General features: G+C 41.9%; 1 protein-coding gene across 2 annotated transcripts; it reads right to left on the bottom strand.

Annotated features, from left to right (window-relative positions):
• Positions 1-310: 310 nt before the first annotated feature.
• Positions 311-14,190, bottom strand: LOC132568980 (group 10 secretory phospholipase A2-like). 2 transcript variants are annotated; one of them, XM_060235166.1, is made up of 4 exons: positions 13,870-14,190; positions 4,768-4,933; positions 1,777-1,876; positions 311-512 (listed from the first exon to the last, which is right to left on the bottom strand). In XM_060235166.1, exons 1-4 carry the CDS (start codon positions 13,907-13,909, stop codon positions 501-503), a joined length of 318 nt encoding a protein of 105 aa, XP_060091149.1. In that variant the 5' UTR covers positions 13,910-14,190; the 3' UTR covers positions 311-500. The 2 variants fall into 2 exon arrangements, with proteins under 2 accessions (XP_060091149.1, XP_060091148.1); XM_060235165.1 differs by having other exon boundaries at positions 1,770-1,876; positions 13,870-14,188.
• Between the last annotated feature and the right edge of the window lie 9,905 nt (positions 14,191-24,095).

Genomic DNA, 24,095 nt, shown 5'->3' with positions numbered 1-24,095 from the left:
CAGGATAGAAAACTATGTTTTATGAGAGCAGATTGCATTTTGGCATCCTGCAAAAGTGCACAGAATCATTGTCTGTGCAGTGTCTTGCCACAAGTTATATATGGACATGAATAAGTCACTAACCAACTGCACAGTAATTGTATAAACTGGAAAGATGAACATGGCATTCTTAAACCACTTCCTTAGTATACATTATATGTAACTTCAGGATCTGGGATGACACTCAACCCATTCAAAAGGTTGTATTTTCAGCTGCTATCTTAAAGCATATACAAATTGTTAGAGAGTCCAAAGTCCAGAGACACAGGGGAAAGTTCCACATTAATTTTTAAAAATCTTTTTACACCCCTTACCATTCTCATTAACATTATAAGTACACATGGGATGAGTTTGGCTACACAAAAAATTTGGCCAGAGAATATAGCGTCGGTTAAAAACAGCAGATCGCAAACATTCAGCTGCTTCTCTGTCGCATTGGCACACTATTTGTTGACATCTGTCTAGTACTGTATCTGAAAGAGAGAAAGACTTAGTAGATAAAGCTGAATGGAAGATCCACCTAGAATAGCTAACAACCACTTAGCAATGTTTCTTTATTCTTAATATGTGTTTCTGAATACCGCTACTCTTTGGGGGCATGATTCTTCTGGAAGCAGAGTAGAAAGAGAAATAATTTATTTACTGATTTTAAGTACCCTTGACTTTTTTTTGTTAATTTGAAATTTATAACATTATTTTTGCCTTTTTGAAAAGTATCTTGTCACTTGATGTATACTAAAGAAAATGATGAGCTTGCTGTTCCTTGTGTTCCATAACCTCTATTTTGCATACATGCATTCATGAAAGAAGGCATCCTCATATACAGTCAAGGTACATCACTGCTTTCATTTACTGCATTCCATTTTCTCATTTCTGCATTCCATTTTCTCATTCTGCATTCTCATTTTCTCATTTTTTGCATTATAGATTTATCCTGGAATTTGGGAATCAAGAATACCATTTAAGGGACAATTCACATATTGCGAGTCCTCATGTTATTCCATGGGTCCTGTGGATCAGATGTGCTTAGAATTTAACTCCCTGGTGTGCAAGGGCCTTATTTAGACCAGGATCTTGGTGTGGGGGCCTATGTCCTCTGTCTTGTCGTTTTTTCCCAAACCAAAATGTTTGCTCTTTATACTTTGTATTTTATACTGTTTAACTATATTTGTTATCTCTTTTTTTAATATTCCTGTGAACTGGCAAGTCCCACTTTGTGGGGGAGGAGCAGTATATAAATTGAAATAATAAATAAATAAGCAAAATAGCCCTGAAGAACCACTCTTTGCTTAGCTTTTTCAGCAAGGCCAATTGCAGGTTCCTAGGGTCATTTCAGGTAGAGAAAATGGTATGGAGCGGAAGGCATAGGCCTCCTCTTCCCATTCACCATGGTCCCAATCTCTGTCTCGAATGCTATACCTGCATTCTATACCTATATAGAATGCTATATATGCAAACCTGGGAATTAAATCTACCCTCTGGAATTGCAATTATTCTGGTATATAGGTATAAAATAACCACACCAAATGCTTTTGTAAAGGCATATTTTTTTCACCATTTAAATGGAAGTATGTGCAAGAACAAGCCCCTTGATGCTTGCTATGAGTCTTCCTTCTGAAATTGCTTTGCCTCCTCCACCTCTAAAATGGCTTCCCTAAATTTATGCCTCCCATGATATTGTGAATAATATACATCTAAACTCTACAACGAAATCAAAGTTGGTTCCTTACCACATACCACAGTGTTGCGCCTACAGCTCCATCTGTACCTAGTTGTCTTGGGATTGCATCCTTGCTCTTCTGCAAAGCCATAGCAGCAGTCATGACCATGGCAGCACCTTTAGGCAACACAGATAGATCTGTTATATTTGCAAGCACTTCTAAGGGCCCTACTGGCACAAGGTCATCCAAAAGAATAACAGGTACAGCATTCTATACAGAAAATTTTCCAGCACTCTGGCAAGAGTTTGTATTGACACTGTGAAAGCCCATGAAATTTTTAATGTTGTTACAAGTAATTAGTTGTCTGGAATAAGGCATTAAATAAATGCATCAAGCAACAGTAATATGCATATGGATTGCCATCTGTGGTTACTCCACAATGTATTTTAAGGATTGTACAGTTTTTTTAAAACATGTGAAAATTAATACTTTACTATTACTTTTTATCCTGCCATATCTTTGTGTTAATGCATGTGTCTATTCCCAGAAACATTTCTGATAGACCACAATCAGAGCTCTAGGATTGCTTAGGGGGCAGTTAGGGTTCCTGGGTCCATCCAGGGAGCCAGCAGAGGATGGGGAGTGGGCTTACTGGGAGCACAGTCTCACACAATGTTTCAGCAATGTGGTCATGTGACTTCCGGTGTGACCCAGAAGTGACCGGCACATCAGGGATGCCAGAGCAACATTCTGTTTTTGGACAAAAACTCTATGGTAGAATTAGCTTCTACTATAGAGTTTTTTTCCCCAAACCAAAGTGTCACTCTGATATCCCTGATATGCCTACATCGCTTCCAGGTTACACTGAAGTCATGTAGGCATGTCAGATTTTTTGTTGTAAGTACACACACACACACCCACACACCCCGACCAGATGAGCGGAGTGGAGAGCTGGGTCCTGGGATTGGGGTACTCCTGCCCACACTGGGGGTCTCAGTCTCTCACGGCTGGAACATGTTCTCTCCGGTGGGGGGTCAGTGGCCTAAGCAGAGGCTTGGCGCTGTCCTTGGCGGTTTTACCATTGGGAACATGTTCTTTTGGGGGCATTTGGTGAGCTCACATGGCAATGCACCTTTGGGGGTGCAAGGCGCCCCTGGGGGACCTAAGCTGCACGGCACAAGGTTGGCTCCAGGGAGCCTGGTGATCCAGTCTCTAGGGAGTGGTCCACAGCCCAGGCTGCACGGCACGGGGGAGGGTGGACCTCAGTGAGCTGGATCTAGTGCCTGGCCGGCTGGGTTTGAGCCGTTGAGTCGGCTCACTCCCGGGGCCTGTGGCTCGCCCAGTTTCAGGTTGGGGAGGTGGTCTGCGTTTAAGTGACCCCTGGCTCAACCTGGCCCCATGTTTATTCCCATTGCCGTTATTTAAATAAAGTGGCCCTTTATCCCACATTGTTGTCGGTCTCTTTATTCCGAATGGGGGGGCAATTCGGCACCACCCAGCCGGGCGGCCAATCGGCCGCCTTAGGATGGGTGCCGTTCTTTGCCTCCCCTGAAGGAGAGGGAGACTTGGTTTGCCCTGACTGCCTGGTGGGTGGGGCAGCCTTAAGTAGGCTGGCCCCTCTCCTCCCTGTGCAGTCGGTTCAGGGCTTGTCGGCCCAGCCGCCCGCCCGTCATGCAGTGTAGGCACAGGCTGGTCGCCGATTGTGGGGCCAGGTAGGAATTTTTCGCTTTCAAGCAAATTGGCTGGCTTGGGAGTGTTTTCGCCTACCTTACACTGTAGATGGTGCGCTGGCAATTGGCTACGGCGGTGCTGCTTTTAGTTGGTCACTGGCGGTTTTACCATTGGGAACATGTTCTTTTGGGGGCATTTGGTGAGCTCACATGGCAATGCACCTTTGGGGGTGCAAGGCGCCCCTGGGGGACCTAAGCTGCACGGCACAAGGTTGGCTCCAGGGAGCCTGGTGATCCAGTCTCTAGGGAGTGGTCCACAGCCCAGGCTGCACGGCACGGGGGAGGGTGGACCTCAGTGAGCTGGATCTAGTGCCTGGCCGGCCGGGTTTGAGCCGTTGAGTCGGCTCACTCCCGGGGCCTGTGGCTCGCCCAGTTTCAGGTTGGGGAGGTGGTCTGCGTTTAAGTGACCCCTGGCTCAACCTGGCCCCATGTTTATTCCCATTGCCGTTATTTAAATAAAGTGGCCCTTTATCCCACATTGTTGTCAGTCTCTTTATTCCGAATGGGGGGGCAATATCCATGAGAACCTAATTCATTAGCAAATATGGCATTTTTGAGAACCCTCAGGTGTGTATGTGTCCTGGATCTTGTGCCACCTACAGAGAAAACTTGTGATTGTAATGTTGACACCATATCTTGTTCCTGCACCTAGTACAGAGGTGTGCCATCTGCCACATTAGTCTAGAGAAACTACTCATCATACTGTTATTCATCCTACTTCAGCTAAAGTATACAAGATTATGTCAGATATGACAGTACAACAGTGCAAGCAGCCCAAGAAGGCTTCTGCCTGTTTTCTTTTAGATCTTAAGCACAATCAGCAACAAGAAAGGCTTGCAAGATACACACAGCACAGAAGGTGTATCACTGGCACAGTGTACAAGAAACTGTATGTCCTTCTCAGTACTCCTAGGTTTGCATTGAAGGATCAGACAGGTTATGAAAAACTTTTGTGCAAACAGAACTAAGCGCACCAGCAAGACTGACCCTGATGTGTCACTCGGTGAAATGAGAGTTAAATCACATTTATCCTTAGAAAAGCTCCAGTGATTTTAAAGTTAGTTAAATGAGGGCACAGCAGCATCCCTTGTTTCCTACTTCATCTTCAATTTAGCAACACAGTAATTTTATCCAGCATAATAAAGGCCAGGTTGTGTTCTAATCTTATTGCATCACTTGCCTCTTGCTACCCACCACTATGTGCATTTGCTGCTTGGCTGGGCTATTGCTGATAGGGTTGCTCTTGTTCTTTAGATAAAACTGCCATCATTTAAAGGGAATTCTGTTTCTGGAAGACAAGCATGACACACACTTGGGGAATTCACTGATGTTCTTACCAGTCTGTTTTATCTTTAGGCCAGCCATGTCCTCCCAGGCCACAGTAGCATCCATAACCCAGATATGCCAAAGGAATTCGTCCTGTGCTACATTTTATGGTTCCTGCTAACTCAAGGATTCCTCTTTTGTGCAAAGAATGGGTTTTCCCAAGGACGCCATTCCAAACTGCAAAGGCAAGGGAATATGGTTTTTAATGTATTTGACTGAAATCATTTGAGTCCATCTCTACATTTTCCCACTTCCTTCTGAATGTGTGGCCCTTCAGAAATTCAGTACAACCCATAAGATTACATGATCTGCTTAAAGCATCTATGTCCGCAGCATCTGATATTTCTCCACAGTTTCAAATGCTTCCAAAATATGCATAAAAACTAGCATAGGGGTACCTTTTGAATTCTGACACAGAGTAGTAGTTGCAACCACAAAATGGCTGTCACAGGAACCTAAAAATGTCAGGGAGCAGCCAGAAACTGTTTAAGATGTGCAATCAGATGTCTAGTGATCTTGCTGGGCAAAGAACCCACTTGGCCCTGCCTACTTTCTAAGAACACTTGGGGGGTACCAGGAAAGGTGTTGACAGGTGTCAGCGGACACCATGCATTAGCAAATAAGCAAGAAGATGGCGTGTGGTTTGCCAAGGTTTGGCTTGTTACCCAATCAGCCTCAATTGAACATTAAAATGTAGCAAAAGCTCAAACTCTGATAGCATTCTTGTACCTACTTCTCTCCTGCTTTCAGAAGACTGCACAAGTGCAAGCACATGCACACAAGCTAAATAAACAATTTATTTATTTTAGAACTCTGAAGGGAGTTCTGGCCATCACATTTAAAGGGGCTGCACCTCTTTTAAATGTCTTCCCTCCATTGCAAATAATGAAAGATAGGGGCATTTTATTTTGCGGCTCATAGAATTGGATCCCCTGGTCCATTCTTTTTGAAACTTGGAGGGTGTTTTGAGGAGGTGCACTGGATGCTATGCTGCAAATTTGGTGCCTCTACCTCAAAAAGCAAGCCCTAGATACCCACTGATCAATTCACCATTATACCCTCTGGGAATTGGTCTCTATAGGGAATAATGGAGGGCCCAACAGATATTTCCCTCTCCTTCCCCTGCTTTCTGATGCCCCTGAAGCAAGGGGAGGGCCTCCAAACTGGGGGATCCTCTGCCCTCAACTGAGGATTGGCAACTCTGTCCTGGCTAGCGCTGGGCTGTGGGTGATAGACAACAATGACTAATGAATACAATCATATAAAACTAATAAAATCCTACAGCTGAAGTTCTCAGATTATGAGAGTCCTAAACAACAAAAAAGGATGAAAATTACTAAAATGACCATTACCATTTTAATGTTAATTTCAGGCCTTGGATTCAGTGGGAGCTCACAGGAGCACAGCTCCTGAACCTTTCTGACAGTTCCACCTCCTCCTTCCCACCTTGTCCATTGAATAGTAGGTGCAGCTGCATAACAATTCCTGGATGAGCTCCACCACCTATTTTTCTACAAAACAACTCCTGGTTAATTCTATGGGGTTTACAAAACTTGACATAGATTAAGGCCTCAGCAAATCTTAATTAAACCCTGCCTGCTGTATTTGTTAAATGGACATATTGTTAAAATTAGAGAGAATGTGGAGAAGTATTTGTACTGCAAATAAACATTCTGGCCAAGGCAGGTTTAACATTCACACTGTGGTTAACTGCATTAACCCCCTTGGGTGAAAAAACTCTTTAAAGCTTGGATGTCTGCCAAAAGAATTATCCTTAAATTCCAATCTCTCATATAGTGGCTTGGAACTGCCCCTCTCTACTGGGTCATAAGTGCTGGGAGGGGTCGTTTTGTAGAAAAATAAGTGGTGGAGCTCATCCAGGATTGTTATGCAGCTGCACCTATTATTCAATGGATAAGGTAGGAAGGAGGAGGTGGAACTGTCAGAAAGGTTCAGGAGCTGTGCTGCTGTGAGCTCCCGCTGAATCCGAGGCCTGGCTGGGACTGAGGAAAAGATACACTGGTATTAGACAATATAGATTATCTGGGGAACCTTCAATCCTGAGTAGGAACGCTGCAGACAGTGGCTGAAGAAGAAAGGGTTCTGTTTCTGCCCTTCTGAAGAATACCTAACCACCAAGGAGTAATCAGGTAAGAGATCTGAGGCAGTAGGGGTAAGGGAAGGAGGTAGGTAGCACTTTTTAAAAAATGAGATTTAAATATCCATCCACCACAATCCACAATTTTTAAATGTAGCAGCAGCATAGTACACAAGAATTTCCATGAAAGTGGTTTACATTTCCTAAGACTGTGTCCTAAGAAAGCTGCAGGCAACAAGAAGCCTGTGCACAGAAGGCACCATCATGAAGACACCATCATCCTTCCCCTCTAACCATTTTTGGGTGATGACCACTGGTGTGTGTAATATGCAAGGGAGCTCACAGTGCCCCATATGATGTTTCCAGTATATATGCATGTACTTGTCTCACTGCTTCTTAAAGCAATAGTTCCAAGGAACGTGTATTATTTCTGATAAACTGGATCCCACAAAGGATCTACAAAGACAGAAGGGGAATTGTCAGCTATTCCTCCCCCCTCCTTCCCACAATGCAAAACCTACAACTGCCCCCAAGGTATTGGTGAGGTACAGCATTTCTGGAGATATTTGGGACTGCAGCACAAAGGGGAGGCAGAAAAGTCCTGCTCTACGGATGGAAATCGCTTCTGTATGTAGGGATTCTTTCTTTTCTCTCTTTTCTAATTCTAATTATTTTCTCTCTTTTCTCTTTTATTAGAAGATAATAGCAGATCTATCCCTCTTTTAGCTATGAAACTTTATGCGTCTGCGTTAAGATTTTTGCAGCCATTCAAATGGGGTCTAGCTTTTTGTATATTTTAGTAATCTGTTTAGAACTAATAAATTAAGAAGCAGTATGAGGTAGATAGTTAAAACCATGGCTTTTTCCCCCCTGGGGAACGTGGCAGAACAGAGTTCCAGAACCTTTTTGTGGAAACAAAATTCTCAAAAAATGTTTCAAAGTTCATGAGGGACTTCTGTATGTTTCTCTTTCATTTCCCTCTTGAGAGTTCCAGCACCTCTTTTTCCAGGAAAAGGACCCTGGATAAAATTCTTTCAGAACACTTGCAAATGAATAAGTCTGATGTTCTGGTGGAGAACATAAGAGAAGCCATGTTGGATCAGGCCAATGGCCCATCCAGTCCAACACTCTGTGTCACACAGTGGCCAAAAAATTTATATATACACACACACACACATACACACACTGTGGCTAATAGCCACTGATGGACCTCTGCTCCATATTTTTATCTAAACCCCTCTTGAAGGTGGCCATGCTTGTGGCCGCCACCACCTCCTGTGGCAGTGAATTCCACATGTTAATCACCCTTTGGGTGAAGAAGTACTTCCTTTTATCCGTTTTAACCTGTCTGCTCAGCAATTTCATCGAATGCCCACGAGTTCTTGTATTGTGAGAAAGGGAGAAAAGTACCTCTTTCTCTACTTTCTCCATCCCATGCATTATCCTGTAAACCTCTATCATGTCACCCCGCAGTCGACGTTTCTCCAAGCTAGAGAGTCCCAAGCGTTTCAACCTTTCTTCATAGGGAAAGTGTTCCAGCCCTTTAATCATTCTAGTTGCCCTTTTCTGGACTTTCTCCAATGCTATAATATCCTTTTTGAGGTGCAGCGACCAGAACTGCACACAGTACTCCAAATGAGACCGCACCATTGATTTATACAGGGGCATTATGATGCTGATTTGTTTTCAATTCCCTTCCTAATAATTCCCAGCATGGCGTTGGCCTTTTTTATTGCAAACGCACACTGTCTTGACATTTTCAGTGAGTTATCTACCACGACCCCAAGATCTCTCTCTTAGTCAGTCTCTGCCAGTTCACACCCCATCAACTTGTATTTGTAGCTGGGATTCTTGGCCCCAATGTGCATTACTTTGCACTTGGCCACATTGAACCGCATCTGCCACGTTGACGCCCACTCACCCAGCCTCAACAGATCCCTTTGGAGTTCCTCACAATCCTCTCTGGTTCTCACCACCCTGAAGAATTTAGTGTCATCCGCAAACTTGGCCACTTCACTGCTCACTCCCAACTCTAAATCATTTATGAACAAGTTAAAGAGCATGGGACCCAGTACCGAGCCCTGCGGCACCGCACTGCTTACTGTCCTCCACTGCGAAGACTGCCCATGTATACTCACTCTCTGCTTCCTATTACTCAGCCAGTTTTTGATCCACAAGAGGACCTGTCCTTTTACTCCATGACTCTCAAGCTTTCTAAGGAGCCTTTGATGAGGAATTTTATGAAAAGCTTTCTGGAAGTCAAGGTAAACAACATCTATCGGGTCTCCTTTGTCCACATGTTTGTTCATCCCCTCAAATAAATGTAACAGGTTAGTGAGGCAAGATCTTCCCTTACAGAACCCATGCTGAGTCTTCCTCAATAACCCGTGTTCATCAATGTGCCTACTCATTCTGTCCTTGATAATGCTTTCTACCAACTTTTCCGGTATTGAAGTCAGACTGACTGGCCTGTAATTTCCCGGATCTCCTCTGGAACCCTTTTTAAAGATGGGGGTGACATTTGCTACCTTCCAGTCCTCAGGAACGGAGGCAGATTTCAATGAAAGATTACAGATTTTTAGGTTAGGGTTAGGGTTAGAGAAAATGTTTAAAGGATGCAACAAATAACTAAGTTCAGACCTGCATATTTCAGATCACTACAGCAGAACTGTATAATATGATGAGGATCTGTGTATAAGAAACAAATCCAGCTCATTCAATTAAGTCACTGTTCATGGGCAGTCTGAGCTTGTTTCCCTGCCTGCAAAAGCTGTTTCATTCATCAATGCACAGTGCTTAAATGAATGTGGATATTGGCACATGGTTGAACAAGCAACTGTTCAAAACACTTTTCAGTAAAACTATAAGCTCTATCGCAGTTTTCCCTTTCATTTTGTATTTTTAAAACAATTTAAGTGTTAATTAAACAAAATCTTCAGTCAAATCCCCTCTATTGATCCAACACATAAAGATTTAAACAGCACGAATGTATCTAGTTAAGGCATTCAAGATTTATACAGATTTCAAAAATAGTAGTAACTGTGCACTGCAAACAGGAAGATTTTGGAAAAATTTTAAACACTGCCTTGCACAGCAGCATTGTTTCAAAAACAAACATAACCCTCAAACCAAAGATAGGGCACTTCTACCTACTGCCACTCTTCAGAACATTCTGTCCAGATCAAATATGCATTCCTGAAAATGTTGCAGCTTCTTTCTACAACGCAGTATTCAGCTCTAATTTTTGGAACCTAAGACGCACAATAGCTTCATTGTTAGGAAAGGCAGAAAGAAACAATGGCAGCTGTATCTGGATCATAACTGTCAGGTATGTTAATATTACAAAGCCAGTCAGCATCTGAGGACCTCAATTCAATTAAAGCATGACTGAGATATAGTTAATAAATTACTCAAAAGGAATTGGGGTGAGGGGAGGTTCAGATGTTATATGAACAGATAAATCCTTTCTTTTTCCCCCACCTCCTTTTTAAAGAGTATAATGGAATGCCTTCCTTTAGCAGTCAGTCCTGAAAAGCATATTAATATTCAAGGTGGGCAAAAGTTAAGCATTTCATTGACAACACACATAATCTGAGTATGTTCACGATGATTACACATTGCAAACTAAACCTCTCAGTCTAGAAAAGTTCAGAGGAAAAAGTATGAATCACATTTCCTCACTTACTCTTTTACAAAGAGACAATTCCTTCTGAAAGGACTTGCTGTGCCAGCCTTGAAGGGCTGTGAACTCCTGCCTGCCATCAACATGAAAGGAGCCACAACTTCTGCAACTCAGATTGGCAGGTGGGAGAATTTTGTTTTTAAATCCCACAACATCTCTTCATATTTTGGGATTATACCTGGTATGCAGGAATCCATCTTTGAACTCAGCATAAATGGACCATCAGCAAGAATGTTCCAGACATCGTTTTTATAAAGGGATTAGAATTGCAATATAATGCAACAGTCTAGGAAGATGTTTTAGAATGGACTAGGATTTATTGTATAAATCTTGCTTTTACTGCACTTGTACCTACCCACTCTCTACATTGGTTATGGTAAGTCATGCCTTAGACTTAGATAGTTTCCTAACAGTTTTGTTTTTTAAAATTCTCTCTTTCTAGTCCTGTTTGCATTGTTTATTGGATGTCTTATGCTGTCTGAGTGAACTGTTTATTTTGCAATCCTCCTTGAGTCTCAGCGAGAAAGGTAGACAATGAATGAAGTAAATAAATGAATAAAAGTGACTGCATTTCAGCTGGAATGCTCTTTCAACACAATAAATAGAAAGGAATCTTTTGGCACATTGAATATGAACTGATAACGATATGCAAAACTAACTGCTTTGTAAAGTAGGACTCAGTCACAATTATGGATTCCTTTATTGCTTGCTGGGGGAAAGTGTAGATGACTGGGGAAGGCAATGGCAAACCACCCCATAAAAAGTCTGCCGTGAAAATGTTGTGAAAGCAACGTCACCCCAGAGTCAGAAAAGACTGGTGCTTGCACAGGGGACCTTTCCTTCCTTATTACTACAGATGTTAAATCGGCTTGGGAAGTCTAGTAAGTGCATTACCACTATTGCTGTTGGTATAAATGGTCACCATTAAATTTATCTTCGATACATGAAAACGTTGCAGGCATTTTATCGCATTTGGCCCTAACTATATATATAGGCACAGGAGAGGGTGGAAGGTAAACGATGAGCAACTACTGTGAATGCACTTCATGTACCAAATGAAGTAAAGAGCCAGTATGGTGTAGTGTTTAGACTGTCAGACAAGGATCTGGGAGGCTTGGGTGTGAATCCCCACTCTGCCATTGAAGCTACTGGCCGACCTTGGGCCAGTCATTCTCTCTCAGCCTAACCTTCCTTACAGGGTGGCTGTTGTGAGAATCAACTGGAGAGGAGGAACGGTGTTGAAAGCCATTTTGGCTCCTCTGGGGATAAAAGCAGGGTATAAATATCCAAATAAGTAGCGTACAGTAGGTAAATAACTTTCCTGTTATGACACATGTACCCTGAAACTGCTCATATAAAATGTGTGTGTGCTTTGAAGGAAGGGAACATGATTGCCTCAGATTATGATCGCTGATTTAATAATAATGAGATTCTTGAATTTTCACTTACCTTGGTTCATATTTGTAATCACTATAGGATGTATTGCTATCATAGGATATATTGCTATCATGTTTTCAGACTTATTTCTGCAACCATTCCACAGACAATGGAAGCTTGGGGTTCAAATCCCCCTTATGCCATAGAAGCTCACTGGGTAACCTTGGGTCAAGCATTCTGTCTTAGCCAAACCTCTCACAGGGTTGTTATGAAGATACAATAAATATGTGGAGCACATCATTTTGGGTCCCCTTTGCGAAGGAATGTGGAGTATAAATAGATAAATAAGCTCTAATCCAAAAACACTTATGGCATGATAAATCAGTTCATCTTTAAGCTGTCACAAGACTCTCTTTTAATTTTGTGGCAGTGGACTAGGGGAGCAACACTAAACAGATCTACTGGGAAGTGTCCATAATGTTCCATAGGGCTTACTTCCAGGAAAGTGCCCCAGGATTGCAGCCTGATAGCTTGCCTTTTTGGTTTTCAAAGATGTGTTGATTATTAACTGAATTTGTTCACAGAGTAAGATATCCATTTAGTTCACCTTTATTCTGCCCTTCTTTCAAGGAGCTCAAGGCAACCTACATGGTTCTCTGTTTCTCAACCAAACGATCATGCTGTTTAGTAGGTTAGACTGAGAGAATATGATTAGTTCAGAGTCACCTAGGGAGCTTCACAGCAGGGGAGATTTGTATCCATGTCTCTCAGATCCTAGCTGGAAACTCTACACCACACTGTCACTCATCAGATTAGCCTACCCCATTAGAGTATTCTTTATATGTTGCATGGCTGAAGACAATTCTGCTAAGAAAACCTGAAATTTGTAGAGGATTTTTTTTTAAATACAGGCCTTCGTGTTTAGCTACATAGGTTGCTAAATTAGCACTTCTTAAAATATTATGGCATTTCAGGTGAGTTATACAGGATGACCTCAGCTTTCCTGGCATTGTGGAGTTTACATTGGCAGAATATAGGAATCTCCAACCAATTAAAATATCTTTCAGTGACTGTTTCTCAGAATGTAGCTCTGCTATCCACACACCATCTTGGGGAACTACTGTTATGGGAGGCAGCTCCTATGGCACTATTAAAAGAGCGATTGTCTTTCTCTGCAATCTTTCTCCCCTTCCCTCCTACCATTACCTCAGGAGTATGTAAAAATTACTTACTTTAAAAGATGGGGTTGAGGCAAAATAATATTTCCAAAAAGAAGAAAACCAGTCAATTATTCTTTTTAAGAGGTCATTCCAATATGAGAGAGGGGCTGTGGCTCAGAAGGAGTATGCGCTTTGCCTGCACAAGGGCATCAGTTCAGCTAGGTAAAGGATCTCAGAAGAAAGTGGTGTCTGAGACCCTGGAGACCTCTTTTTCTTGCTAAGAGGATAGAATACTCTGAGCTAGACAGACCAATGATCTGACAGTAGAAGGAAACTTTCTATACAATATGCTAGAGTACCCAAGGCCAAGCCATTCTCCTGATCTACGGTAATTCCTTTGAAGCAGCTGTTAAGTATTTTATAACAGCCTGAATGTCACTGTAATGTCCTGGAACAAGCCCTACTTAACTTAAACAACACTTTACTTGATGAGACTTTACGTCACTTAGGACGTTTTAGAATGTACAAGCACAATGGAAGATTTCTTCAATGTTTACGTGCTTGTACAATGCAGTTGTTATGAAAGTCAGCCAGTGACACCCAGGATTGTTCTAAGATGTCAAATATAGAGAGGGGGGGGGGGGAGTTCAGCATACTCACCTGTTTAAATATGGCTTGCCTTGCCTGGGTATAATAGAGTCAGATTCAAAAATGAAACTTGTGAGGAAGAGAGGACAAAGCACAGAAGTGTAGATGTTTTAGAGGTCAGCAGCGACATCGTTTGATTGATACTCACCTGCCTGTAAAAAGAGCAGCATCACCAGCCAGGGCTCCATGTGGAGGTCAGCTTGATGTGAACCCTCTTTCTTGCACGCTCATAGCCTGGCTCTCTATGTTCAGCCTGACGTTCTGCTGCAAAACTGAGCCACAGGAGTGGGTGTTTATAAACAATCTTTCTAGGCCTCCAATTCCACAGTCTGCCCTCAGAGCTAAATATATATCTCTATGGCTAAAGGTGAGACACTTCTTTCGGTGCTCCAAACACTTACTATTCAGAGCCCAAGGAAGTCCTTTAATTCTCTAAAGATGGTTCGTTCTGCCAGCAGGGCTCAGAGTGCCTCTATTTGCATGTCATCTTTTTGGGAGGGGCTGCTTTGAGGAATTAGACTGGCACGGTCTCTTGGACAGGTTTAGATACCAAAGCCACTGAGCTGCAGTTCCTTTCCTAAGCTGTTTCCATAGAGTCCCCAAATGACCCCTCCAAGCAGTTTCACTGCTGAAGTTTATGCGCTGCCTGTTGTGTTCTTTTATAAACTGAGTCAACTTTGAGTAGACACGCACTCTTTAAAAACTCCCTAAATTCAAATTGTAAATTCTTTCCTCTAAATCCCTGGGATGTTAGCAAATTAAGGTACAGAGATTACTCAAAATGGTTAGGGAGGGGGTCCTCATTATTATTAATATTAATAATTTTGATTGAAATGTTTATTAAAGCACGTACCCTATCTTGTAACTCAATTTTAAATTAAAACCACATTGAATACAATAAAACCCCCTTAACGCCTTCCCCAAGAAAATGCCTGTAACTCAAATAGCTTAATGTGAATTTTAAAAGGAAAAGAACTTGTGCCCTATTCCAAAAAAGAGAGATCTGCATACATCGTTAAATTGGGAAATGTATACAAAAATCATATATGGACATATTTTTACATTTTAATGTGCATCAGGAACAAATTGCTAAATGCCTTGTAAAGCATGAAGTTATATTTATTGGGAGATTTTGTTAATATAGCAGAGTTTTGTGCAGAGATAGAAGCACAACACTGAGTGCTGTAAATAAGTCTCCCAAGAAGTATATTGCAAACAAAAACAAAAACAAAAAAACTCCTTACATTTATTCAAGTAGATCCAGTTCACACTCAGGCTGCAGTCAAAAGATCAGAAAGAAGCCTAACCTAAACAGTACTTTCTATATCACAAATGGTTGGCTAATCCAGCATCATGTGTATGAGAGTATAGGGGCATTGTATCTTCAGGAGAGACCTGCAGAGACATGTGCAGAGAGATAGGTGTGGTGGAGGGGGGAGGGGTCAGTTGAGCAGTTCCCAGTTTAAGACAAAAAGAGGCATCACATTCAAGGAAATAACAGCTGTAGTGCCCTCCAGTGTCCAGCTCCAACAATATCAAGGGGACAGATCTGACATAGAGAATAATCCAGGGGATTATCTGCAATAGTCAACTGGAAACTCCAAGTTTACTACCATTTGTTGAAGATAGGCAAAATGGGCATTTCCTGTTTGTAAACATGTAGGGAAAATTGGCTGGTGCAGGTGAAAGGAGAATGCTAGGTCAGAAGGATCTTGGTCTAATCTGCAAGGCACTTTTTATGTTCTTTTTATATTATGTGGTTGGGTGATGCGCATCCTAACGCATCCTCTGACAATGGAGATATAAATGTGTATGTCTGCATACCATCTTGGGTCACTAGTATATGTACTCTGGCACTAGTATATGCTTGTTTTTGAGCTGCGGTTTTAAGGCTTTATTTGAGATATTTAAAGATATATGAAATGCAAATGGAAACAATGGCTAGATGTACATTCAGTTTTTTAAAAAGCACTCTCTGGCTTGAGTGATATTTCTACATAGCACAAAAAAGTATACAAGAATTTTAGTGTCAAGTGAAAATAGTTTAAATGTCACTTTAATATAATGTCCATAGGAGAGAACCTACCAGTTACTCCTTAAGACATTTTACTCACATATTTGGACTCATATTCAGAGATAAAAGGATGGATTTTTCAACTTTTCAAAGTTTGTGATTGGAGTGGGATTAGGTATTGCAAATACAGAACCAGCAACTGGTGGTTTTTCTGGATTAATTAATCCATACTAAATGGCTGCAACTTCACATACATAAAAAAACCCCTCATCCAGCAGGAGTGAGACAATGCTGATTGTAGTGAGAACTCCTGGAATGTTCCATCTGTGGGGTGAGAGAAGCTGCAGAGTCTCATAACACTTCTGGATTTCTCCTTGGGGTGGACCACTGGCAGTTCTCATTAGCAGCCAGCACTCCTACTGATCCCATGACAATGTTACTTGGCTCAATACTGCTACAAGACACACTTTGACTTAGGTTCATATAGAAATTTCCATTAGGTAGGTGAATTTTAGATTAACTAAACAGTACTGTGTGTTCCAATTGCTAACTGAACACATTAGTAAAAAACTATTCACATTTACTGTTTCATGACATGCTTTAGATTAGAATGTAGTTTTAAACTGCCTGAAATGTTAATTAAAGAATTGGGTTTTCAGCACCAATGCTGTTGGGAAGGCAAACACTTGCCTGACCAGTGCTAGCGGAGGGAGAGGCATGAAGAATTCGATGGGATGGATTACATTTTTTTGTTGTTGTTGCTTTGGTCCAAACCATAGGGACTGATTCACTTCCAGTTGCAGACAGCAAGAAATCTTCAACCCTATATGGTAATCATGGTGTCATGTAGTGGCTAGAAAAATGAGAGGTGATCCCTTGGTGATCCATTAACAAATTGCATGGTTTTAGGCAAACTTCTATCTGGAATTATAATACTGGCTGACCTTACCAGGCTATTATAAGACTTGCAGCAAGTTAATATATGTGAAGTTCTCTGTACACTGATGTACTATTAAAATGCCAAGTATTGTTATGAGGACCTTCAAGCGCAAGCAGAATAACAAAGATACTGGTAAACTCTTTTGCTTGCTCAGTCCTGAAATGTTCCTTCACAGTGTAACTGTGATCAGAAAAACAAAAACAAAATAAATACTAAAAGTTCTAGGAACTTTGAATATGGAGAGGAAAAAATGACAATTTTTTTCTCCCAAGGATGGGGGAAAATGTTAGATGAAAATGGAAATATTTACATATACTACAATAGCCTTTGATTCAGAATTATATACATAAAATAAACCTACCTGAACCTTACCTTTGGAGTTTAAAAGAAACTCATGTTTGAGGAGGAGGAGGAGGAGGAGTTGGCTGTATATGAATACCATGGAATGGCAATCATAGTACATCAAAGATTGATTTCATAGAATCCAAGAGGGCTTCACTAGAAGCTGGCAAAACAAGAAGACACGTTCTGTGAGATTCTTGCAGACTTGGCTCAATAGTTTCATTTGTATTTACACACAGGTAGGGTTCTTTGTTTGTTTTGCTTATGGGGAGGGCAGTGCCTCAGTGGCAAGAAAGACACTAAGTAGAAAGGAAGTTAACAGCCAACTGGACCATACAAACACAAGATGAAAACAATAACAACAACCCAATAAATGCACACACGGAGAAAACAAACTTACTCATACCCTCTTTTGAGAAGGGGCAGTGAGAAATATATATTTTAAAAGTTCAAAACAGATGTCAAAAAGAAGCAGAAAGGGGGAAAGAAGAAAGGCTTATCAGTAAAAAAAGACAAAATGTGAGGCAAAAAGAGAAAGCCACAAAGCAGGGGCAGACTGGTCATTTACTGAGACAAATCCTGATGGACTGCTGCCCTGAGCCCAGCCTACCTCCACAGAGAAGGCAGCAAGAACACTTAGCTTCAACTTGTGAGAATGAGAATAGACACAGCAGCACCCAGCTTCATCCTGCCACCCCAGGTGAGGTGTGGCCAGTGAGGAAGAGCATGCTGTCACCTCCTTTCTCCTTACTTGGCTTTGTAGCCCTCCATCAGATGAGGGGGATGTGGTCATAGGAGAAGGTGTGGCACTTTTCCAAGGCTGTTACAACCTCCCAGTCTACTCTTGAAGAAACCACTGCTACTTACTGTTTTCCTCCCCTTCAAAGAACTGTTTTGAAGCCACTGGAAGCAAGTGGGTGGTTGCTTAGCAACAGGGCTTTTTTGTAGCAGGAACTCCTTTGCATATTAGGCCACACACCCCAGATGTAGCCTATTCTCCAAGAGTTTACAGGGCATTTAGTACAGGGCCTACTGTAAGCTCTTGGAGAATTAGCTATATCTGGGGTGTGCCTAATATGCAAAGGAGTTGCTGCTAAAAAAAAAGGCTGCGTAGCAACACCTATATGTCTCCCACTGCCCTCCAGAACTATTTTTGCAAACAGGCTAAGTTCAGAGGTCATCTTATCAACACCAAATTAGACATTATGGAAATCACAGTGGTATAAAAGATTTCGTTGTGTTAAAAATATTGTATCTTGACTGAATAATATCTGAAAAATTAATCTGGAACCAAATTTTTGATTTAACAACAGATGCAACCACTCATAGCATGAGTTGGAGGATCAGGAGTGTGCCACAGGAGTGTGCCACACTTACTCATACCATCTTATGTTAAAGATCATGCCTTCTCATTACAGTGGGAAAGGCAGATTAGGAATATTTTAATAAACAAACAAAAATTTTCTAACCACACAATTTCCCTCTATGTCAGAATCAGACCAACAAGCACTTACAGGTAACTGAATATAAACCATGGTTTAAAACAATGGTTTGAATCAGGTTGGCAAATCACAATTTAGTGGCAAATCTTGTTACTGCTATCTATAGTAGGATCAAAATTAAATAAAAGAAGCCCTCTATTTTTGAAGTGAGCTTTAACTCATGAAAGCTTATACCCTGAAAAATTTAATTGATATTTGAGATCCTACTGGGCCCAAGCTTTGTTCTACCACTACTGACTAATGAGGCGATCAGAAAAAATAGTGTCTGAGAGGACAAAAGGGAGTGGAGGGAACATACAGCACATTCTGTATAACTGTTATGAATTCTCTTTCCATTTCCTAAAGAAAATCAACAGTAAAAATTACATAGGCCAAAATGCAATAATGGGACTATAGAATGCAAGCAGAAATCCACAAGGATTTGTGGAATGTATCTCATTTCCCCCTCTATCACTATGTCCTCTTTCCCTTGTTTTGAAAACCCCTATAGGCCCTCCTCTTTCCCTGCTTCCTTCTCTCCTTCCCATCCAACCTACATTTATTTTTGCCTCTGTCTTCAGTTTTCCCTCTAACCCAGGGGCCAGCCCTGCCACTAGGCAAACTAGGTGATTACCTAAGGTGCTGGCCTTCTGGGGGTAATAAATTGGGTGCCCCCCGTGTGGTTGTCAGTGTGAGGGTTGCCAGAGGTTAGCCTTGCCTAGGGTGACAGATAGTTTAGGGCCGGCCCTGCTCTAGCCCTCAGCAGCCTTTACCTTGGAAAACTCTGGTCCAGCTTTGTGGTGGTGACCACTGGGCCAGGTACACTTACATGGCAGGGAACCTTCAAAGACTTCTGAGGGGGCACTTCACTTTCCCCTGTATCACCCTCCCTAAACAATTTTCTCTTTCCCTCCTCCTGGCAACCTACATATCCTCTCCTTGTTCCATGCCTCATTCTCTCCTTCTCAGCTATTCACCAGCATACTTTTCTCACAACCTTGCTCACGACTTCACTGCTAAAACCCCAGATATTTCCTGAGTCAGACTTGACAATCCTGCCCCAAATGAGTCCTTCCTCAAAGGCCAAAACAGCTCTGGAAAGGACCCTGCTGCTTCCACCTGGCTTTCACTCACTAAGCCTCAGCTGGAATGCTGTGGTTGCCTAGCAACTGCCACTGTTTGTTAAAGCTACAGGCATTTCTTTTATAATTTGGGGGGTTTTAACCCCCAGGCAGGAAAATCTTGCCTTGCCTATTTACAGCTCCAGTCACCAGACTTAAGTAACTCAGATGTGTTTGACTTCACTGACAGAATATAAGACTTCACTGTTAGAATATAAGCACTGTCTGGTGTTCATGACCAGATTACTCAAGAAAGTGTTTAGATCCATGGCTAGGCAGTCCCACCTGCTACTTTTATAAGCCCCTGTAGCAGCAGGAAAGCAGACTTATGTGAATATGACTGAATGCATCATTTAATTCATTTGAAAGTCTGTAGCAGGAGTCCCCAGTCTTTCCAAGGCTACAGGAATCTTTGAAATTTTGTGAGGGATTGGTGAGCACCACACCAACACAGCTGCCACAGGAGGGAGAGCCTAATTAAAAACAGCTACCTCCAGAGGCAGAGACAAATAGAATACTGAGCCCACTACAAGGAGGGTGGGATACAAATCTAATAAAATAAATAAATAAAAATACTTCCCTCCTCATGCTTCTGGAAAAAGAAAATCCTGAAGGGAGAAAGGAACCACACATTAGGACAGCCCAGCTGCTTACTAGTCCTTCTCATCCTTCAGTGAAAAAACCTTTGTGTTTGAATGACAGAAGCCAATAGCAAGATATGACAGCCCCATTCACTTCCCTTCCTTAGAGGCAAGATCTTCTCTCCATTTTTTTCCCCCTTTACTGACTGGGCCATCCTAGTAATGTTTTTTCTTCTTTGCTGAAGAACTCTGGCTGTCCCACCTGTAACCAGGTAGATCATACCTCTTAACTATCTTTATTTATCCTGGGAAAGCCATTTTTGTTATTATTTTGAGGCACAAATGTGAGACTGCCTCAGGACACATTTTTCCTATCAAAATATCACCCAGAGCTCAGTCTCTCTCTCTGTGTTTTCCTGGATCCAAACTGCACATCCAGGATGCTGGACATCATGTTCTTCTGCTGGACTTTGCCTCTTCTGGACAGGCAGCTATCATCCTTTGAACCCCCTGCTATACTCCCTCTCACACATGTATTTCTGCTAGCTTGTGTGTTTGTTTCCAATATCCTCTGTATGTGTGAATTATTTAATTATTTCCTTTCAATAAAACAACCCCTTTCTTGGTTATTTCTGAGAGTTCTCTAAGGAAAAATCCCCACAAACACTGATACCAATCTCACTCATTACTTCCCTCTCGCAAGCCTTTGTTTCTTTCACTAATTCTCCCAACTCAAATAGGAGACAAGCCCACTTTTGGGGCAACACGCAGCATTCAGGATAACACGCCCTGTCACAGTACAATATTTTCACTCCTGGCTCAGCCCAGGAACCTGAGGGAAGGATCCAGAGCTCACTTTAACTAAAATAACTTAATTGGCACTCAAGGAGTTTTGAAACTGAGAAATAACAAAATGTTTTATTTCATACAGAGGGGAAAGGTCTGGTGGAATCAGGGGTTGAAATTTCTGAAGTAAAACTAGTACATGCACAGACTTTGGCTCTTATGTTTTAAGTCAATGAGAGTTTCTTAAACTATTCAGGCTTCTGTTCCAATGTTTTTCAAACACTCCAGCACATTTTCTTTGAGTGTTCTCTGACTCTTTCAGTTTCCAAAAGGCTGGTGCACTCTTTTCAGTACCCAAACCCTTTATCTTTATCCAGTACTAGTCTTGAGTTTTTAACTGACTCAAGGCTTCTACAAGCAGTTTCTAATCACACCAGACCAGGGATCTCTGCATTCTTCAGAGCTAACTCCCTGTTTGACTGGGCAGGGAATTTTCTTCTTTCTCGAGATGATCCATCCCCTTTTTTTGGCCTGAATGGGAGACTTTGCCTACTTCCCAAACATCCTTGCCAGCTTTCTCCCAGTTCGCCTGTCTCTGTTAAACTGCTCTCAGTCAGGGCTGAATTCTGAATTTGTCAGTACTTGACTCTTCTAATCTAGGGCTGAAATCAAACTGATCCTAACCAATCAGATTTCTTGGAGCAGCCTATCACTCAGGGCTCTCTATCTCTGTGAAAAATTAACCCTTCACAGTTCTTTATCTGTTTACACAGCGCTTGTAAGCTTTTGAAAGTGCAGTTCTTACACAAGCCCTGCTTTACAGTGGCCACATCCACTTTCTGAAAGGCTTGATGGCCACATTGGGGAACTCTGGGCTATGGCATATGATGAAAGTATTGGAGGAAGCTTTCTTCTCTGTTACCACCATACCTGCCTAGTGTGTACTATTACATTCTTCCTTTTATCTCCCAGAGATCAGTGTCCCTTTTGTTAGTTATGTGCAAAACTGAGAAAACTGGACCACATCTCACTCCAACTTGGATTCCATAAATAGAGCAAAATCCAAATAGTGAGTGATCTGAACCTCATTTTTCCACAGTGGCTTGGATCCGTTCCAATTTGTTTTGTCTGAATATACAAACAGGGAGGGTGTTTTTTTTAACCTTTCCACCCACTGACATAATTTATTATCAGGAGTATTTTAAATTCCTTGGCATGCATGACATGCACCTTGAAGTAAGGAGGATTTAAATAAATATTGATTAAAAATATGAAGGGTACTTTTCATATATTTTGCTGAAATTTTAAATGTCTGTTGCCAAAATGTGCTACATTTCATGTCACTACTGACAGTTGGCTTTGGAAAACAACATATGACTTGTGATGCATGAGGCAACACCTGTCACTTATATTTCTACCATATCAAGTACAGCTACAAAGTGTTTGGGTCATTATCAACATTCAGAAAAATATTGATAAGAGCCAGAATGGTTTAGTGGTGAGTAAGTGTTGGCTCTGAGAAACCTGGGTTCAAACTCCATATCTGCCAGAAGGGGTCACTGTGTACCAGTGGGTAAACTGTCATTTCTCAATTTCAGTTCCTCATAAATGGGAATAATTTTGAATCAGTAGAACTTCCAGCAGGCGTTGAAAGCACAAATACCTTTTGTAGAGTATTTTGCAAACTGAAGTGCCATAAATGTAAACCATAGCTTGACTCCAAAGAGGTACTTAAACTCACACAAGAAGTTTGCACTAACCAAACAGAAATGCAGGCCTATTTTTCCCCCTTTGAACAGCAGATCTCGATGCCATCTCATGAAATGATTTTGAAACTCCTCTCAGTTCTAAAAGCCATTTACAGTGTGATGTTTGAGAACAGATCTAAATTGCCCTAGCATTCACACAACCAGTTTTGTGGTTCAAGGGGAGGTAGTGATGTTAAGTCATGCTGCAGTGAGAATAACAGAGTGTATTTAATGTACCCTAAAGACTAACACATTATTGTGGTGTAAGGTTTTGTGAGTTGGAGTCATCTTCATAAATTTTGAAAGCCTATGCCATTTTTTTTTTTTAGTTTATAAAGTGTCATGAGAAGCCATCCCTCAGGGTTTCATGTTTCTATAGCTAGGTGGAATGCTAAGGATGGTTTTACCTGTCCATTTTATGGTGTTTAGGTAGCTGCATTGAATACTCTGATGACTGGACAAAAGAACAACTTATGTGGAGCCATATAGGATGATGAACTAGTTCTCTAAAATTTGGCAGTTGTATCTAGCAAGCATCCTTATGTTGGCACAGTGGAAGTAGCAGAGCTCTTGAACTGCACAGGAAAACTCTCCCTCTGCTCCAATGTGACCTCAGCACTAACTAGAAGTTACTTGACCTTGGAGTAGGAGAACATCTTACTCTAACATACTGGATAGGTTTGGGCCAGTCTGTCTCTCAGCCACAGAATTGGGTATAGCCAGAAAATCTTGGGTGGTGGGAAATCCAGGGGGTGGGAGAGAGGGGGGGCAGCATAGAGAAATCTGACTGTTGGAGAGGTGCCAGCTTGCAGGGTTTTCTTCCTGTTTCTGCAGCTGAAGTCAGCTAGAGAATCAGGAAGAAGACCTCCCTCCCTGCCTATCCAACTGAAAACTTATGGGGTGTGGCTGGAAAATTGGGCATATCCCCAAGATGCTCCACTGTGGCTACAGGCCAATGGATACTCAGTATGAACTTTCAAATACATCACAGAATCCTGGTTTCTTGGACAGCCTGGCTGAAAGTATGGTAGCATTTGTTTGGTTGAAGTACAGTCCAGGACATACGGCTGCCAAGCTCCTGCTGGGGATGGCAGATCCCCTGTTTTGGGGGGCCCCAACCTGCTGGCACAGAGCAGGCGGCTGGGGGATCCCCACCTCCAAAGAGCCCAGTTGCTATGTGACATGCCTTGTGCAATGACATCACCTGGTGCTGGGCATGTCACACTGGGGACAATCTAGGATTTGCTGTAAAACCATAGAGTTTTAGAACAGATCTAAATTGCCCTAGCATTCACAGAACCAGTTTTGGTACCAGAGTCTATGGTACCATAGAGTTTTTACTGCGAGCAGCAGAGGGACTT

Source organism: Heteronotia binoei, chromosome 3 (genome assembly GCF_032191835.1).
Source record: "Heteronotia binoei isolate CCM8104 ecotype False Entrance Well chromosome 3, APGP_CSIRO_Hbin_v1, whole genome shotgun sequence".
NCBI classification, from domain to species: Eukaryota; Metazoa; Chordata; class Lepidosauria; order Squamata; family Gekkonidae; genus Heteronotia; species Heteronotia binoei.
Note: the sequence above shows the minus strand (reverse complement) of the source record. Positions and strands in the feature narration are given on the sequence as shown.

Coding starts and splice junctions, on each gene's coding strand:
- LOC132568980 (XM_060235165.1), bottom strand. CDS start 13,909: ATGGAGCCCTGGCTGGTGATGCTGCTCTTTTTACAGGCAG. Junction 4,934..13,869: donor GCTGCTCTTTTTACAGGCAG/GTGAGTATCAAT, acceptor TTGCCTTTGCAG/TTTGGAATGGCGTCCTTGGG. Junction 513..1,769: donor GCGCAACACTGTGGTATGTG/GTAAGGAACCAA, acceptor TCTCTCTTTCAG/ATACAGTACTAGACAGATGT.